The sequence below is a fragment of the Struthio camelus genome, chromosome 14, assembly GCF_040807025.1.
Source record: "Struthio camelus isolate bStrCam1 chromosome 14, bStrCam1.hap1, whole genome shotgun sequence".
Lineage (NCBI taxonomy): Eukaryota > Metazoa > Chordata > Aves > Struthioniformes > Struthionidae > Struthio > Struthio camelus.
In genome coordinates this window covers 2568872-2588600 of record NC_090955.1, presented here as the reverse complement: position 1 = coordinate 2588600, position 19729 = coordinate 2568872, and the positions used below count along the sequence as shown (strand labels likewise).

General features: G+C 47.1%; 1 protein-coding gene across 13 annotated transcripts in view; it reads left to right on the top strand.

Moving 5' to 3' along the window:
* The window catches only part of ITPR1 (inositol 1,4,5-trisphosphate receptor type 1), a 188162-nt gene extending 168513 nt beyond the window's left edge, over positions 1-19649 (top strand). For all 13 annotated transcript variants that reach the window (XM_068907210.1, XM_068907212.1, XM_068907209.1 and 10 more), the window contains 3 exons: positions 808-968; positions 11923-12084; positions 18245-19649. In XM_068907210.1, the coding sequence (XP_068763311.1) occupies positions 808-968; positions 11923-12084; positions 18245-18331 (410 nt within the window). In that variant the 3' untranslated portion in view covers positions 18332-19649. The remainder of the gene's footprint in view (positions 1-807; positions 969-11922; positions 12085-18244) is intronic.
* The last annotated feature ends 80 nt before the right edge of the window (positions 19650-19729 follow it).

Sequence of the window (19729 nt, the reverse complement as noted above, 5' to 3'; positions counted from 1 at the left end):
AGGAGTGCTGCTGTCATAGTCAGAGCTAGCTGCAGACCGGCAAACCCAAGAAATGTATGGTTTTAAGAAACAGGAGTCTTGAATTATTGGCTGTTTCCTATCTGGTATTCCTCAACTAGTTGATATTCTCGGGGACCATATGCATAGGAACTTGGCAGGGAGAAGAGAAGAGGAATGTGTTCTCAGTATACCGTTTTTTTCTTCAAATCCTTGTTTTTTTCTCCTGTGTTTCAGAGAACAGTTTTATATTGGAGCAGGAGAGATTTTTATAAACAAATTACTTTCCCAAGGATGCGGAGTGTTTAGTAGTGTCTGCGAAGCAGTTAATTTCAAATGTACTGATGTGCAAAACCGAACTGCTGAGCCTGTGAGGCCAGCATGGTTAAATGACACGGTCACGCAGAAGTTACATAACACACACACACTGACATAAGTAACCTTTGGAAATTTGCTGCAAAGCAAATGTTGCATTTTGGTACCATTTTTGCCTAAAAATAGGAGATGTGTTATGAAATCCAACAAACTGGTTGCATGCTAAGAAGCCACCTTTCTTAACCAAAGATTTTCTGTTATTTGTAATAAATGTGACCACTGCTCTTAATGCCGCCTTTTCCCTCTCTCTGCTCTTCCCACTGCACTGTGGACATCTGTTAGAGATTTTATCCCTATTATTCAGTGCTCATTTAAGAATGATTTTTTGACTGTTCAGAAATACAAGAAACTGTACAGACAAATTTTGTTCTTAGAACTCATTTTCTTAGTAACACTTTACAAATGCTCAGGGTCATGTATGTGTCACTCTTGTAGGTCTGGAAAGAGATAAGTTTGATAACAAGACAGTCACATTTGAAGAGCATATTAAAGAAGAGCACAATATGTGGCACTATTTGTGCTTTATTGTGTTAGTAAAAGTAAAAGATTCAACAGAGTACACAGGACCAGAAAGTTACGTGGCAGAAATGATCAAGGTGAGTTTGGAGTTTTTCTTTCGTTTTCTTTTTTTTTTTTTTCTTTTTTTCTAAACTAAACTGATCTGCTGGGTTATTTGATTGGTAAGTACAGTCCTCTGTATTAAGCAAAAACTTGGAGTAAGACTTTTTCTACAGTAATAGGCTTAATCCAATGCCTTTCCTTTAAGGAGTGTCCTCTAAAGATGATAAAGTTAAGATGCATTTGGCAAAATAACGCAATAAAAAGGCATTGCAGGTGTGGTACTGTGTTGTAGGTTCCAGTCAGCCACAGCAAACTCATGGTTCAGAGGGTACAGGAGAGGCATTCTGGCAAACCTGCACGTGCTGCAGCACAGCAGTTGGGGATTTGCATCTGCGTACCTGCAGCAGCTAAGCCTCTAAAGCGTTCACGTGTGTATGCCCAAGGAGGTGGCGATATAAGCAGTGAAATCTAGGTAGTCTCCGTGGTTTTAGATCAGTCACCTAAGGATGAGGAGAGGTTATTCGGTTCTCAAAGCTGACGTACTTCAGTTCAAAAGAGAATGCTTTCATGCTGGTAGAAGTGTCTGAAGTACGACATACGGGTTATAACCTGTCCCAGTATAAATATCGTAAACTGACTTCTAAGATCTTTTGTCATATGATTTTAGCTTATTACTGTAAGAAACTCAAATTAGTGTCTACTCAAATTGTAAAGCCTTGCTAATGAGAGAATTAAAAGGCTTTTCTCTGCCAAGCTGCAGGTTCAGAGCTCCTGGAATTAGATCCTTTGTTTCTAAACCCCAGTTACTAATTTGTGTCTTCTGGCTGGTTAGCAAAAGCTTTTTCTGATTTATAACATTTCAATTAGTTATTACTTTATTTGCCTTCAGCCTCATGGACTACGCTCATGTAAAAAGCGGAATACTTGTCTTAACAATCTCTAGGGTTTTTTGCTGTAGAGGTGCCACCTTCAAGTGGGCTATTTATCTTGACCTATTCAGAACGTAAATCCCACTGAGACCTCTTAGAGGTTAAACATGTTACTTTGGGGTCACTGAAGTGTATGTCCTAGTTCTGGATTTCTGCCTCTGTAATGAGGACTTAAAGAAATCTTGTGAGCTGTCACCTGATAGAGGATTAGCACAGTGAGATAACTAAGTACATCACTGCTGCTTTCTAGTCTGACTCGATTATATTGCTCCCTTTATTCATCCCACCCCAGTGACTGTTACTTCAGGAGGAAGGATTGCACTCTTTTACAGTGCTACTGCTTATAAAGGAGTATTTTATATACCACGTTCAAACTAGTTTTAAAAAATTGTTCAAATTAGCTAGCAACTTATTAACTAATTATAAGTTCAGATCAGTAGTTAAAATTGATAAGAAGCAAAACCCAGTCCTGGAATGCGATTGCAGGAAACACAAAAAGTGGAGAACTCTTGCCAGAAATCCAGGCGTTCCGTTCGTGGAAGTGACAGCAATGGCTAGTTACTACGTGTCGAATGGGAATATGGATGAATCGTGCATGGACCAAGTGTCGCATGCAGGTGCAGTTTTATATAGCTCTGTGTTTCGGGTGGAGATTTTGCATGTGTCTTGTAGCTGTTGCTTTTTGCATTTCATGAGCCAGTTTTGAACTGAGCTGAACTAGCTGCCATGCGGTTGCGAGTGTGCCTGGCCGTGCCCTGCAGGGCTGTTGCAAGCGTGCTGTAACTGTATGAGCTGGGGAATAGGAAGTAAGTTCATGCTTTGTGCATCAGTGGTCTCCCACAACACAGCACCGGCGGGACTAGCCCAGGGCGGGCTGCTGCTAGCCTCCTCTGGCAGTTCTCAGCGGCGTTTTGCAGTCTAGATACTCCTTACGACTGATCTGGCAAAGTTTGCTTTGAAACCTCGAAACAATTTCTTTCCATTGCCCTTTGATATTAAAAACACTCTCTTGTTCTTCTCTGCCCTGGAAAATCTGAATTGAAAACATTTTAAAATATATTTCTGCATCAGACCTGTTTTAAATACTTCAGTGAGAGTCAGAAGTCCTTTTGTCTGCTTGAGGCGTGAATGACTTGGTGCGTGGTTCAGGTTTGACTCAAACCTTCTTTATGTCTTCATTCCATAAACAAATCTAGAAGGAAAGGCTAAAGGAAAGCCTTAAATATTAACATCATTAATTCCAAAGGTTCACATTCCCCTCTCGGAGGTGCTGCATGTTTTGTCTATGTGTATGGAGCGAGAGGGAGCCCATGGCTGCCTAATGTGTGCAGCTACCACGTTCTTCTCAAAAGCCTACTTATTTCGTGGGTTAGATTTAAAAGGGAATTTTTTCCCCACGTATTCAGACTCAAGGTGGCACTCTAACATCTTTGGTAATGACCTAAATGGGGCAGCTCTTTTTCCACTGCCTGTTATGCAGTACCATTGTTTAATTGAAATATATACACGCTTTCAGTAGTTTAGGGTAGGAAGCATCATATGCTCCAGATTATACTGCGATTATGAAATACACCTCAAATATGTTTCACCTTTGCTCTGACTCCCAACAGAATATCTCTAGAAACCTCTTGGATTTCTACCTTTTGGTAACAACGAAAATTAGTATTGGGGGCGGGGGGGCGGGTTTCCCCCAAACATTGCAGAACACTTAGAAAGAGTTATATCACCATCAGCTTGTGAGTTGCATCCAGTGCTACTTACACAAGCGCTTTAAAGATACTTTAAGCACTGTGATATCAAAAAAAAAAAAAAAAGTGGACCGTTTCATTTATACCAGTTAGTGAATGTTCAGAAGCTGTAAGAATGATCCTCAAATTTGATGTTTTGTGTCTAAAAATAATGTGTGCAGAGAGGCAATTTTAAGGCTATCCACTGCACTGGATGCAGCAAAGCTAAATCTTGCCCATAGAACGTATCCTGCAGGAATCTGATCCAGCATAAAAAGAAATTGTAGCCATGAAAATCGATGATTAATTACGATTCTTTAGTGCATTTGTGTTTCTTCCTGTATAGAGGCTAACGAGGTCAGTGTCAGGGTGCAGAAAGAAGTCAACAAACTTGGAAACCAAGTTTAGAAATATTTTTAAAATATTTTGAACACCATAATCCTGATCAAAATAAACATCAAAAGACCACAGTGATCTGACAAAACCTAATCTACTGTATCTTAGTGCTCTGGTTTGTGACCATACCTTCCATAAGCTGTTTCCGGCCTATGACACTAATATGGGTCTGTCTTCGTTGTTTATAATTCTCAGGGGTTTTTGTTGAATTTTCTTTTTGTTTGTGGAACTCCTATTTGTTTGTGCACTGCAGCATGGGGACTGTGCTGCTTTGGTCCTGTAGCTCCAAGATTTTGGCAGGAGACCCGGAATTCATCCCCAGCTTTTCAGCTGTAAGTAGGGATATTGCTCCCCTTCATTAGTAAGGTGAACAGGTGCCTGCTGTGATGTCCACTGCCAAATTGGTGAGACACCTTAAGATTCGTAGTTAGGAATTGCTAGAGAAATGCAACGGGAAGAAGTGGAATTGCTGGCTCTGTTTGATGTAAAAACCAAGCCTGTGTACACGCCCTGGTTGTTTAAGTGAATCATCTGCTGTCCTGAAGTTTTTACCAGCGTTTTTTAAGGTTGATAATTTTATGGATTTCGGGAGATGGCAAGCAGAAGTTTGGCATGAAGCAGGTCACCTTCTAAAAGCGTTCTTGAATGCTCTCATAATACGTATTTAATAGCACAGAAAGTACCGTAAGAAGTGAGGGAACATCTAGTGGTACTAGAAATGGCCTTTAATTCTTGCTGTTTATAAGGCTCTTCTGATGACCTCACTTCTGTTCATCTAGCTAAATCACTGCAGATGTTCATTTAAGATAGTGAGGCTTCAGGATGGATCAATGTCTTTTGAAAAGTGTTTATCTGGAAAGTATGCTAATGTTGTTAGAGCCAATAGTCCAGTGCATCTCGTGTTTCCCAGGAACAAAGGCATATGGTTTGGTTGCTATATTGCTTTGTAGTCACCAGGGAAGATCAGGTGATGTCTGAATAATACCGCGTGTGTAGGAGGTGGGGGGGATCCACTTATCGTGTTGGCCAGACATTGACATCCACACCCAAATGACTAATGTGAACTTGGTGCAACTCCCTACGGATTAATTCCTTTAAATACCCTATCTACCCATCCTCGCAGGCTTGAGAGTTTGCTCTTACGTTTTCTGCATTTGCCTCCAGTTACTGTAGCAGACTGGTATGGAACAGCCCCACTGGTACAGCTGCCTTTTGAGTGTTGGCAAACCTGCTACAAACAGCTGTTTGCAGGCTTTTGCAGTAGGTAGAAAGCGTGCGCTCTGGAGCTCGGTACATGGAGAACCGCATGCACGCTTTCACCTTTTGTGCACGAGGCGTTGTGCTTGCAGCCGCAGTGTGCTGTCGCTCGCATGGGCAAGTATTTGCATAGACAGCTCTTGCATACGTAACGTGGATTTACATATCCACCTTCGTGGCAGCCTTTGATCCGTGTGGGTAAGAGCTACATGCCTGTGAGTGATTTAGCGCACCCAGATGTGCCTATTAAAAAATAAAGACTTGTTTGGAAGTGTTCAACGTGGAGCTTCCTAGCTAGTCCTTGCCATTTCTGCAAACTCTTGATCTTGTGTTGCACCTGGGACGCATGTCATATAACCCTTGTTACAAAACTGAGGTAGAGTGGTGTAAGGGATTACCCAAGCTCACATGTCCAGATCTAGAGCTCTCACTCCCAAGTCTTAAACTGGGTTGTGTCATCATTTGAAAATAAACCTTTCAGAAATGGAAGTGATGGTGCAGATACTCTTATGGAATCTGGAGTGGAAATGAAGACTTAAAAAAATTTCTTTTTGTGCCCGAATTGACTTCTTCATACAAAGTGGGCATTTAACTGTAGTGTTGTTTCTCTTCTCTTTTTAACTTCAGCCACATCCCATACCATAGATGGAAAGTGTTTTTGGTTGTTGTTATTTTGAGTATTCAGCGTAGCCCTTGACTTCTGCCAAGTCTTAGCCTCCCGGTAAGCAAAGGCCATGTTTCACCAGTCTCGAAAGCTTTTAAAATTGCATTCTTCCAAAAGTGCAAGTTTGACTTGAAAGGAATTCTTAAGGGATTAAACTCCCAACCGTGACTGTCTTTGTGCTCTGAAGCACAGCAGCAGCAGAAGTGCATAATTCAGAACATGCATGACGCTCACGTAATAATAATGACTTTGAATGGTTCCTGTTTCCCCAGACTTATATCAAATACAGTTCAATCGGAGATGGCCCGGACAGGAGAGTTAAACCGAGGCACGTATAGGAATGGCAAGTGGCAGGCCGTGATGCTTCCAACCCAGAAGCCTTTTGAAAGGCACTTACTGATTCCAGCACTGGAGAAAGATATGAATATCATTGATCTCAGAATTTGAAGAAAGCATTAGAAACTGAATTATATTTGTGTGTAATTTGTGCCTGGAAATCCTGCAGTTTTGGACAAAATCAAACAGGAAAAAAAATTGTCATGTCAATACTTGACCAGTTGCAGACACAGAAGGGAGAGCAGCCTGTACAAAGTGCTCGTATGCTGTTGTTCATTTATACGTTAAGAAACTGGGACTTCAGTGTTCCCAGTAGAAACGAATGCAAACGCCAAGCTGGGGGGAGAAGGGGGACTGAGGACGGCAGAGTTTGCACAGGAGCTGATGGTGCTTAATTTGGTGGCATCTTCCAAACAAGCTGCATCTTGAGATACCTTACCTGAGTTGGCTAATATAATTACAGGGTTAAATAATAAGTAATAGCAGAGGCAGAGAGGAGGTGTGTTTGGCCGCTGGCTGCTGGAAACACTGTGTCATAGTCACTGGTCTTGAGCTCTGGATTTAGTTAGCTAAGCTGTTGTTCCACCCTTGCAGTAGGAGTTGGGATGCAAACCAGAAGCTGTATGGAGAGAAATGTTGGTCAACCTGATCTTCCCCGCACAGCATTAATCCGCTCTTCCCTCTGGAGTTGCCCATGGTGGTGTGCTCTCCAGCCTACATCAGAAAAAAGCTCTTGTTGCTAATGTCAAGCTTATGTGGCCAAGTTCGTGGGCAGGGTTAAGCTCCGCAGTGAACATGCATCTGCGGGAGCGAAGGCGCGGCAGGCCCGGGGGCTGCAAGGAGCCGTCGTCTTTGGAGTCGTGTGTGATTAAACATATAACGCCCCGAAGCAACTGCCGCCGAGAGTGCAGCCTGGACGCAGGCGTGAGCTGTCTTGCCTGCCGGTGGTGGCTGCCTCTCGAGCGCCCAGCAAGGCTTCGCGTTGTGCCTGGGCTTTTTCTCTGCCCTCCCCTCGCCCCGGTGCCCTCTGCCCTCCCCGTTTGGGGCATCGAAGCAGCCGCGTGGCGAGCAGCCCTGCTGCAGGAGAGCCGTCTGCAGGCCCCAGCGCCCGTGACCTGGCAGTGCAGCCTCCCCGCTTGCGAGCAAGGGTTTCGCTTTGGCCACGTGAGTCTCTCCTCTTTGCTAGAAAGAGATTGGGTGGGTGAAAATAGCCAAGCCTGTGCCGGTGGGTTTGCACCGTGCGTTGCGGTAGCGATGGATCCCGAGGCCCTTTGCAGGGTGCGTGCGGCTCTGGGGAGCGGCGTCCTCGTGGGCTGAAGTGCGGCCACCTCGGAGCAAGGCGGTCCCGGTGTACCCCAACCCTTAAACCAAAACTGGGGAGAAAGGGAGGGAAAAGGTTATCCAGGGGGGGACCGACCGTTGCGGGTGTTGTGCTGGGGAGGAGGATAAACTGTTGGAGCTGGAAAGCTGTCCAGAACCACAGGCCTGGAAACCTTCCTCGCTGTGATGCCCATCTGTAGCGTGGCCCGGCAGGAGGTTGGCCAGCCGGTCCCGACTCACGGCCACCGCTTCCCCCAGCCCAGGGACGCTGCGGCGCTCCTGCCCCCGCGGCCCTGGCTGCTCGGTGGCCGCTGGGCTCTTACCGAACGTGTTGTGCAAGAGCAGGTGGGTCGCTTGCGGGCGATCGTCGGCGAGCGGCCGCTCGTGCGGCCTTTGCCTGTTTCATTGCTTTGTCCTGCCCGATCGATCAGGATGTAATCCGCTCTGCTCCACTTAAAATCTGGGGCCAAACAACCAGAAGTAGGTTGAGTGCGGGTGGCACTGTAATTCCTGAAGGAATAAGGAAATCTCTCAGGAGCTGCCGCAGGAGCCATCCATCTCCGTGACGTCAGGGAGGTGACGCTCGGTGAGGGGAGCGCGCCGCGGGTAAGCAGAGCGAGCCACCCTCAGCAGGCCCGTTGGGCACGCGCAGGGCGATGGTTTGGCCCTTGGAGGCTCTCCTGCGCCCCGCCGTTCCCGGCGGCCGCCTTGTCCTGCCCCGGCGCCACCCCTCGTTCTGCGATTTGCCCAGAGCAACAGGGAAGGGGAGATGTTGGTCACTAGTCTCCTGTCTACGGTGGACGCGAGGGTGGGCGTCCTGAAGTGCCGTTCCTCATGGAGAGGAGAAGCGTGACTGGCCGCAGAAGAAGCGACGTTGAGCCCTGCGCAGAAGACAAAGATAACCTAACGTGGGGCGTTTTCCAGGAAACGCAGGGAAGAACGAGGAGTTTCATCTCGCCAGAAACGCAAACAAAGCGGCGCGTGAAGCCTTCCATTTTCAAAGCGCTTTGCAAAGCTGTTTATCAGCTGTACGGGCATGGTTTTTCATGGTAGCCGGCAGGCGTTGAACTTGGCCGCCGCCTGAACCGTGACCTGCTGGGCCGTCGCCGGCGGGCGGCTGGAGGGGTCGTCGGCAGGAGGCAGCGGAGCGGAGCGGCCGAGGAGCGGGCCTTCCTCGGGGCCGGCGCTGCCGCAGAAACCTTTCTTGGAATGAACTCTTCAGCAGAAGCAGGGCAGAGCGAGCACTTCTCAGAATGAATTGCATCTGCATCACGCAGCGCAGCTTCCTCTTTTTTTTAAATTTCCAATCATGGACATTTTAAGAGACTGGTCAACATCGCCCCCATGTCTGAGATTTAATGATATTTGCTTTACAAGAGGGACTTTTCCAACTTTACCTAGAAAAGAGCTAACCCGAAACCCTGCGCTTGTGGTTAGCCAGCTTCCGTCAGTGGCTGTAGTCAGTTCGTCTGCTCGAGCGGAGGAAGCGGCCGCTGTGACGGGAAGAGGGAGCCGGGTGCACGGCGGGATCGCCGACTCCGGCCCGGGGGCCGGGGCCGCCCCTCGGCGCCGCGGGGTCCGCTCGGGGTCCGGCAGCGAGGAGATGGGCCAGGCGCTCGCGCCGAGCCCCCGCTGCGCTCCTGCTCCTGCCCGGAGGCGTCGGTGTTTAGTCATCTCCCCCAAACGCCCCAGAGGAGCCCAGCGCAGGCGGCGGGGGCCAAGCTCGGCCTCGAGCCACGGTCACCTCCGTTTCTGGAGCTGCTTTGCGTGGTGCCGCCTTCGGGCAAGGGCAAAGCGCGTTTCCTCTCCGAAGCCGGGCGGAGGGCTTAGCGCGGGGGTGCCCGGGCCGCGGCAGGCGGGGGCCGGCTCCAGGCTCCCCGTGAGTCATATCCGCAGCTCACGAGACTTTTATGGAAGCAGTCAATCTTGTTTCCTTTTTATCAGCCTTTCCCTTCTCAGCCCTTGCCGTTCGCACCGACCGTGTTTGTTCTCAGTCTTTCTGCGCTGCCATGAGAGTCAGAGGCGCGCTCGGCGTGGGGTCTTTCTCTTCCCCCCTCTCTGCTCTCACGTGAAAGCCGAGATTTCCCGTGCTCGGGGGCCTCAGAGCTGGGGCTTTCACGGACCCAGTAAACACACAACTTCTGACAAAGCTGCAGAAGCTGGGGCTGCCGCCGCGTCGGCCGGCCTCGCTGCGCCGCTGGCTCCCCTGCTGCCCGCCGCAGCCCCCAGCAGCGAACGCAGCTGCTCGCGCGGCCGAGCAGCTCCGGAGAAGGGTTTGGTATGGTTTTGTGACGTTCGTTAATGAAATGTTGCGGACAGGGAAACGTTGGGTGTCTGTGGGTCCCGCTTGCTCCTTCCCCCCCCCCCCCCCCCCCCAGCTTTGTGCTCACAAGAAGCACGTAAGGACGAGGGTCTGGGAGCACTTGCAAAATTCACCTGTTTGGGGAAAAAGTAAAACAAAAATATTTCCGGGGGGAGGTGGGTAGGGGCCGGGCCAGAGGTGGGCAGGAGCGTCGGGGCTCTGCGCTGCCTCCCTCTGCTTAGAAACTTCAGGACAAGGACCTACGGTCCCAGGTTACCTGCAGAATTACACTTTAGTCCAATTCCGTTTCAGTCTAGCTTGCTTACTCTTTGAAAAGGTTTGGCCTCGGGGAGCGCGGTGGAGGACTAGCAGTGGTTTCCGTTTGCTTTCCCTGGGTGGGGAGGGGAAGGGCTTCGTGGCCGAGGTGCTGGACCGGAGCGTCCAAGCGCCGAGCCTGCCCCCTCTTCCCTCGCCCAGCGTTTCACTGCCGTCAGACGAGCGCAGTGAGATGTTGCGTATTAGTGCTATTAAATATTAGTTGTGGGACCATCTTTCCCTCAAGTCCAAAATATTTTGGCACTTGTCTTGATAAAGGCTGTCTGTATTTTTTTTTTTTTTCCCCCCCTGTTATCTTAGCAGAAACCATCTGCCTGCAGACCGAGATCAGGAGGAAAGCCTTTTGGCGGTTTTGCCTCGCGTGGGAACCTTGGGCTGCGTTCCCTGGGAAAGGGCCCTCCTGTCCCTGCGCTAGTGACCTCTACGCAGAGCAGAAGCAGCTCGGTTAAGGTTGTTGTGCTCATGGCACCTGACTTCCCGTGAACCTCGGCGGAGCGTGCACAGCCCCGCTTTTAGTGGCGTGGATGTTCCCAGAGACGGCGGAGTTGGGCGTCCCCGGTGGCAGCGCGCCGGCCGCCTTATCTTGCCCTTCCTTGTCTGAGCATCGTCCGAGCTTCGGAGAACGTCTCCGGGGGCGCAGACAGCCTAGGTGGGAAGCCAGCTGAGTGACAAACGGGAGGTGTCGGCGTGCGGCGTGCCCCCCTCCTCCTCTGTGGCTTTCTGTTCAGTGCCCGCGTCTGTGCTTAACGTCACGGGTGTGTACGTGAGGGTGCCGGCGAGCCCTTAGGCGCGCAGCAACGAAACCCAGCGCGTGCACCCTCTGAAGCTCCTGGCTGTAACTTAAGCTTGGAATTTTAGGTCACTTGTGTGCCTAAACAGCAACTTTATTGTAAGCACTTCAGGAGAATCTGTCCTCTGTTTTAGACTGCAGCAGCTGGTCAAAAGACATTTTTATTTTGCATTGGAAGGAAAGTGTTTCAACTATAAAAATATTTGGTTAGAACATGGTTCCTCTTTCATTCAAAAGCACGGCCAAACTTTGCTTGACTGAAAAATCAGACCAACTTTGTCAGCAGGAAATCTTCAGCAAATACAAATGGGAAGACTTTGGAAGTTGGGATTGCACCTTGCATGTTCAACTTTATGATGCACTTTGAAATCTTTCTCCGATAGGGTGTTCTTTAACAAAACCAGGATATATATACAGTTTCTTACACTGGTTTATTGAAAATATTTGATTTTTCTTGTGAAGTGGGTTTGGAATTGAACCTTCCATCTTAACACTCAGTCATCACTCTTCCAGAAAAAGCAAATATATTGAAAAGGTTATCTCAAGTTGTTAACCGTCTGATTCTGCGTACCACATTTCTAGCACTGGAAAATGCTTGTCACAACATTAAGTTTGGGCTATTCTGTTGTCCAGTGTTCATGTATTACACTGAAACATGTCTTAAAAAAAAAAAAAAAAAAAGGCGGCTGGAGAGAATGAGTTGCTAGGAAAGCAAAAGCCAACAATAAGCCTTAATTTTCTGTAGTTACGTCTGAAGTGCCTCATTGCCTCTAGTGGGCAATTTTGCAAACTTTCCAGTAAGATGCAAATAAAACTACCGCAGAGCTTGCATAGCTGAAGAATGTCCCAGTGTAGCATTAAAGATTTCTCTGCGCTCACGTACAGGTTTTTCTCTGGCAAATGCTAATTACCAATTTGCGTCTGCTTTTCAGGAGAGAAACCTTGACTGGTTCCCCCGGATGCGAGCCATGTCACTGGTGAGCAGCGACTCAGAAGGAGAGCAGAACGAGCTGAGAAACTTGCAGGAGAAGTTAGAGTCCACTATGAAGCTCGTGACCAATCTCTCTGGCCAGCTGTCAGAGCTGAAAGATCAGGTAAGAGCTCTGTGCCTGGGAACATGCTGTCACGTCAAGCCTGTTTTACCAACTGGTGTTTTACAGCTTCGTGGATCCTGCAAACAATGCAAAGAACTTTTCTAAAATAGCTAGTTCCTAGGGAAGAAAAAAGTGAACAAACAGAACGTCCTTCCAGAGCCCAGCCCCACAGCTGACCTGCCTGTCTAATGCTAACTGACCCCAGTATTCCAAACCGGCCACCCCCCCCCCCCCTTGAACACAAAAACTTGCATTAAAAAATCAAAGCTGAAGTTAACTTAAAGTCATAACATGGGGGGGGGGGGGAGTATGGAGGCTTATATTTTTGGTCTTGGTATAGCTTTTTTAACCCTAGCACCTTAGCACTATCATGTAAATCAGAGGGTGTGATATTGATAGAAGTGCTGTGTTGCTGCATGGACCTCAAAACCCACTGAGAAACTGGATAAATACATAAGCGGTTAGCTTGCACCCATCTCCTCTGTGCTATAGCTACCCTGTTTGCTAATGCAGGTACGATTTTGCTACTACTCATGCTCTTGACTGCAGCGCAGACATACCCACAGAAATATTTTGCGTTGCACTGTGTATTGCTTCTGCTTAACACGTGTACCCTGGGGAGACAAAGCTTTGGGTTGGGTGGGGTCGTGTTTTTGTGTTTTTTGTTTTTTTAATGTAGCAGGCCTTGCTGCAGCAAGTGCTTGAGGACTTGTGTTAACTTCGTTTTGGTCCAGCTCCTTCCTGTATGTAATTAAGATCAACAGTTTTACGCATTTAAAGGTGGACTCCTTCTAGAAGCTTTACTCTTTTCTGGGAGAGGTTGACAAAGGTTTACTTAATGATATGTGAAGGTGAAATAATAGCAGACCAGAAAATCGCCATTTGTGACTTACTAACTGTAGTCTAGTTTATCACTCCTTGTACTTAATGTGTTTAATTGAAAGCTTGTGCGTGGCAGAATCCCCTGAACAAATGAAATCTTGGTAGAGGAATGTTTAGGCCGTCTAGCAGTGATCGCTGTCGTGTTGCTGTATAGGGAAGGGCTGGAGGTTGTGCTTAGCTGTCCAGCACGTGCAGAGTCATAGAAGTGAGGCTTCAGCGTAGCCCCAAAGCCCCAAACAGGAGCCTGGCAACCACTTCTGGCTGCTGAACACCCACCCTGGCGTTGGCTTTGCAGTGGCAATCTGCCTCTGAGGAGCCGCTCAGTAACTATCCCCAGCTACTCGTTTCCTAGCTCCCCGTTTCCCATCTTTCTTCTATATAAACGAACGCAGCTCAGAAGGATTAATTACAGGTTTTGTGTAGACCGTGACTCCTGTTTCGGACATTGGGGTCAGAAAAAACAGCACCTGGCAGTTTGCTCGTGACAGCAGCCGTGCCGTGCTGAGTCCCACGGCTTGGTCTGGGCTTGAGGGGCTCTTTGCGATCGTTCCCACCCCAAACCCAGTGGCGGGTTTGTGAAACCACGCAGGCCCCCGGGGGCCCGTTTCACGTTGCCTGTAGGGATTGCAGCCTAACTGGAAGTGAAGGGAAAGGCTGCCTGCCCGGCAAGCTGTTTGTGGCAGTAAAGTGACTAGCTGCATATCTTTACGGATTAATAACCTAAGCCAGATGGTTCCATTAGTTAAGTTTATATAGATAGCCACCCTGAAGGAGGAAACCAATTGCTGACTTGCAGGCTGCGGTAGGGTGGGCAGTCGGTGGAACCGCGAGGGGCAGAAGTGCTCGATGGATTTGGTTCGTTATCTTTTCAGCGCATGATCTACTGACTGTAGAAGAGTTGGCACAACTACCTTCAATACTAACCCGATTCCTGCTTCCCATCTCCACTCTGCTTTGACCTGTTTTCTGCGCAAGCGAGTTATCTTTATGATGACATTAGTCTTCGGAAGACGGTATTGATTGAGACCCCGGCTTTCAGGCTTCCGATGGTGCTCTACCTTCCTGCTAGACTTGGGCCCTCTTACTCAGTACCCCCTGGAGCACAGGAACTGATTAGAAGTCTGGGACTGAGAGCAGAAAATCTTGCTGCTCTTGGCTGTAATTGATTTTCAGATGCTGTGCCATGCTCTTGCTTTACTTGCTTTAGGGGGCTGAGGGTAGAAGCAGTTGCTCCTTTATCTGTACTTTAATACTTGCTGTGAGGCGTTTTTGCTATTTTGCCTGGAAACAATTATCTTAGAACATGTCTTGCGCCTTCCTGTTAAAGGGTCTGACTCAAAAGTGGTCTGCAGTCAACAGGAGTCTTTCCATCGACTCAAGCCAGCCTTGGATCGCAGCGCATTTATTTCTAAAGCTTGCAGTTGTTGGCTGACCAAGCACTAAAAAACCTTCTCGCTCTTGGTGAAAATAAGAATGAAGGATTTAGCTTTTAGAGAGCTATTTGACTGTAAAAGCAAAAGAGGAAACCAGCTTCGTTAATGTTGTGATAGCTTTTAAGAATTCCCCTAAGTACCGTTATTGAGAGAACCCTGCTTAAGTTGCAGGATGCTCCAATTATGTGACAAAACCAGTATATCCCTCCTCCTGATCAGGAACTGTCTCCAGGAAAAGGAAGTAACTCAGGGAACTTTCATTTGTGTTTGCTTGTAATTAAATAAAGGGCAAGCCTCTCATTCATGCATTTTTCAAGCTTGTTAGGTTTCTGGAGACTGCAATTGTTAAAAAACTGACTTTCGGCATGCCTACTTTCACCAAAAAAAAAAAAAAAATCCACCAAGTGGCATTAAAATCTTGATCGTTTTAATTCTGTGCAAAAAGATTACAACATAATTGTCTGCAACAGCAGGGGATTAGATGTAATCACCCAGAAGTCCTTTCCAGTGCCGTGTCCCATTGTCAGTAAGTATGATGCATTTGTAAGAGATGTTGACTTCTCTTTCAAGACAAACCTCCCTCATCAGCTGGGGACCCTTAACCTCCCTAACCACAACCTTGACTCATTACTGGAACTGTCGCCCGGGTTTCCTTTATTCGAGCAGCAGAGCAGGCGATCACTGGCCTGTCATGTATGGCATGTTTTGGTGCGTATAGTCAGTATCCCGATCATGCATTTGGCACATGCATTGCTCTCATTTCTGGAGCTAATTCCAGCTCACAGGTAACCTTTGAAACTAGGCAGAGTGCCTCTGTGTAATTATATATGACTATCTGAGAGTCCACCTTGACTCAGTTGAACTTCAGGCCCCTTGGTTTTGTTTTTGTTTTCTTTAATCCTTTCAACGTTACTCACAGGCTATCGGGCCCCTCCTGGAGCAGGCAGCTTCCCTGCAAGACGTTGTGTGTGGTGGTGGTTGTCTGTTAGGCCCAGGTGTACAGTCACTACAGCTATCAACCTTTGCAAGAGATTCACTCTCCGCTTAAATGTAAGAAAGATGAAAATTGTTCCATCTCGTGCCTTCTCTACAAGAATTTGCACATCTTGCAGTATTAGTAACGTTCTGCATTTACGTTGCATTTCTCTCTCAACTTCAGTTGGTTTATTCTTCCCTTTTGAAAAAGGCAAGTCTCCTTGTAAGTCTCCTGCATCAGAACACACATCGCTTTTTCTAAGCAACAAGAAAAATACCTATCACAGTCTCTTTTCATTGTTTTTTTTCCCAGATATTTTTTTTATTGTGTCCTCTGAATCAGTTTGCTAGCGGTATGAAATCATGGCTCTTAATTCGCCCAGAGAAACTGGTTCACGTAAACAGGCATTCTTTAAGTGAAGTATTCACTGTCTCTTTGTGTTTCCAATTTGTGGGTTATCGTAAAAACAGGGAGCGGGAAAGTCCCAGCTGATTCAGCAGAGGAGCAGCTTTTCTGATGAGCCTGTCAGTAAAGCAGAGAGATGCACAGACCCCTCTCTCCCTGTCATCCGCTCCCTTTTGTCGGTGGTTCTCTGGAAGGCTTTGAAAACGGACTTCCAAAAGTGCTTTAAAGGAGAATGTGAGGAATGACCTTTCCTTGTGAGACCATGGTGCTTTACTTAACGAGTAACGTAACAGTTCTGCCTCCCCTTTGGTGTGATGTTGAGCAAGACACCTGGTTGTAATCCAGTGTAATCATAGTTTCGAGAGGAATGCTGGATTTCAGTCCTTTCCCTGGAGGTTAAGGGAGGGTAACGATACATACTCGTTGTACTTAGGTGAATGAAACCAACTGTGTGTACGGCGCTGCGCGGTCTGTGGTAGGTTGAGGGTCCTTTTGAAGATTCCCTAGGATTAGCTGTTTTGACCAACTCTGTTTGCTACAGTGAACTCCAGTAAAGTTTGACAGCCCTGGGGGTACCACTAGTGACTGGCCTCCAGCTGGACTTGGTGCCCGTGATCACAACCCTCTGAAGCCGGCAGCTTGGCCCGTTTTCATTCCGCCTCACTCTTGGCTTATCTAGCCCGCGCTCCCTCCGCTTGTCTATGAAGGTGTTATGGGAGAGTGTCAGAAGCCTTGCTAAAGTCAGGATGAGCAACATCCACTGCTCTCCCCTCATCCACCAAACTGTCATCTCATTGTAAAATGCTGTCAGGTTGGTCGGGCGCAATCTCCTCTTCACAAATCCGTGCTGACTGCTCCCAGTCACCTGCCGGTCCCTCACGTGTCTGGAAATAGCTCCATCGCCTTCCCAGGAATCGAGGTGAGGCTGACAGGCCTGTGGTTCCCCGGATCCTTCTCCTTGCCCTCCTTGAAGACAGGGGTGACACTTGCTCTCTTCCAGGCCTCAGGAACCTCCCCCCCATCACCATGACCTTTCAAAGATAGTCGAGGGTGGCCCCGCACTGACGTGGGCTGCTCCCTCAGCACCTGCCCTTGTATCCCACATCAGAAAGGGGGATTTCTTCACCATCTCTCAAATTCTAGCTTGTATGCAAATACATGCAAGTGTGCGTGTTGCACATGACCGAGTGCAGGTGCACTCCCAGAACCCCCTGCTTCCCACTTCTCCGAGGCTGCTCCGGAGGCTCGGGGTACCTGGCAGATGCAGGGCACCGGGTTCTGCCGATCCCTTTTTGTCGGATGTGGTATGCGGAACCTGAGGGAAGAAGCGACAGAGGTGGAACGTGACTGCGGCTGTGGTTGGGGTGTCGAAGCGCTGCCACAGGCAACGTGTCATGATATATATGGTTGCGTGTCAGACCTTTGACACAGGCCCCGCAGAAGCGGGGGCTCGCTCAGGCCCTTGGTGTCAAAGGAGGAGGGTTGTCCGGCGTTAGCATGGAGCTGCAGAAAGGTGCCTCCCTCACCTCGGTGCCTGTCCTGCTCGAGCCTGTGAGCCGCTCCAGGAGGGGTTTGGAGGTGCCACCTCCACATCTCTCCTTGGCTGCTGCTGCAAATCCCTCCAGGTATCAGCTCCTCAGAAACCGAGGTGGAGGAAAAACACTTGTGCAGCGGTCTGACTGTTCGCTGATGGAAATCAGGCGCATGCTAGAGCTGCTGCTTATATGGCGTGTATGTTTATGTAAGTTTTCACACGTTTGGGACGTTTTTAACAAGAAAGAGTAGAGGAAGGGATGCATTAGGGCCATTTTTCCATACCGCAGTAATAAAAGATGACGATCCATTTTCAGGTCATAAGGGCACCAACCTAGTTGGTGGCACCAAACATTATTTTTATAGTGGCACCAACATTATTCTATCTGATAGAAAGTATTGGCAAAGATTTGTCTTTCTGGCACTAAGGTTAAGGAAAGTAGTTAATCTTACATCACTGCCTTGCACTTTGGCTTTGGCAAATCGAGACGGATGATTGCCCTCTTCTGATGAAAGAGTGGGAGCGTTCCAGTATATTCCAGCAAACAAAAGGGTATTCCCAGCTTGACCTGAAGGCTCTCCTTTTTTTTCTCTTTAGTGGGTTTTGTGTGTTGGGTGAGCTACAAGCAATGTTTACCGGGAAGTTTCTGCAAGCTACTATCTGTATTAATTCATGCCAGCCATTTGGCTCTCATGAGCTATTTCCTTGCAAAACAGTAGCCAGTCACACGAGCAAGTTCATAGATCTCCCTGATGAGTTTGTAGTTGCCTTTTTAATCTATTAGTATTTGGCATAGCAGACAGATGAGCATTATTTGTAGAAAGTGGATTTCAGAATAAACCCTAACCACAAAATGCAGTGATGGTTCATTCTGCAAGCTGACGTACAGGAAGTGTCTAGGCCTAATGAGCAAACTTTTTAATTTTCCAGATGACAGAACAGAGGAAGCAGAAACAGCGTATTGGTCTCCTAGGACACCCTCCTCCCATGAATGTGAACCCACAGCAACCAGCATAAATCAGAAGGGTCACTTATCCCTCTTGCAACAATATGGATGATGCTAAACAAGAGTTCAGATTCAACCACTAAGGCTGCTTCTGTGTATGTTTAGTTCATTTTGTAAATAACGTGTTTTTATACTATATGTATATGACTGCTACTATATAAAGTCTGGGGCCATACGTATTGTAATTAGAACTGTTGGCACATGATGGAGGTTATACTTGTGCCAAAACTATCAAAATTGCCTTTTTATTGGAAGGACTAAAGAGAGCACCTGAATTGCACTTGAAAAGAATATTTGACTATGTGACATGTATTTTGTATTTAAAAAATAGAATAGCTAGTATTTATGTTTTTATACAATTGTGCAATATGAATTATGCAATCACAATATATTTGTAACTCCTGAATGTCCTAAAGGGAGTGCACATCTTTGAATCTGGTGTGTTAGTACAATGTAATAAATGGTATAAAATTACAAGTGTAAATGAGGCTGCTGCAAAATTGTGTTACTGGTGATTTTTCATACCCCTGGACATTTTTGTACCATGTGTGTAAATATCCTGCAATGCCATATCTGTTGCCTCTTCCTCCCAGAGAGAACTCTGGGAATTCATGAGCTGTTAAATTAGTGTCAATTAAAGCAAAACATTACTTTGAAGCTTCCAAATAAGGAAAACAGGAGGTATTTTTCAAGTGTTTTCCTCAAAGTACTGAGGCTAGAAGAGCTCAGATACCAGGTTTTTTAAACAGTAAAATTTCTTAAAGGGAACTTTTTATGCAAAATGAAAGTTTGGGATGAGTATGCACTACTGGTGAATCAGTGCAGTCTCCTACAGGCATTTTGTGCCGTGACACTTAAACTCTAATGAGGCTGTCCGGGCTTTGCATTCTCAGCGTAGGATTCCTTCCTTTTATTTTTTCATTAGAGACCTATGTGCCTGCTAAAGTTTGGGCAAACAGGCGTTGCACCAATTGAAACATGAACTATCCCCTTAGGACTGTAGTAGAGCACTGATATATGTAATACTTGTGAGAGAGCCACTTGTTTTGAGATTTTGTCCCATCCCTTTCTATCCCTTTCCCTCTCCATTTGGTCACTCTTTCTTTGGTTTCTGCTTCTAGAGAGTATGAGAGGAACCTCTTTTTTTTTTTTTTTCTTCTTCCCTTCCCCTCCAATCCATTGCATAGTTTTATAACATGGACCTCATTTTACAAAAGCTAATTTCTCTGCAATACTGTCTACAAAAAAAAAAAAGAGCTACAAACAGAGCTATGAAAATTTGTAAATGCATAAATATAGGTATTTAAATAAATGATGCAAAATACTATATGGTGAGAGGCTACTGGTGGTTTGTCTCCCCCCTCCAAGATGGTGTGGTGGTGTTTGCTGTCGCACTTACCGTTCCCTCT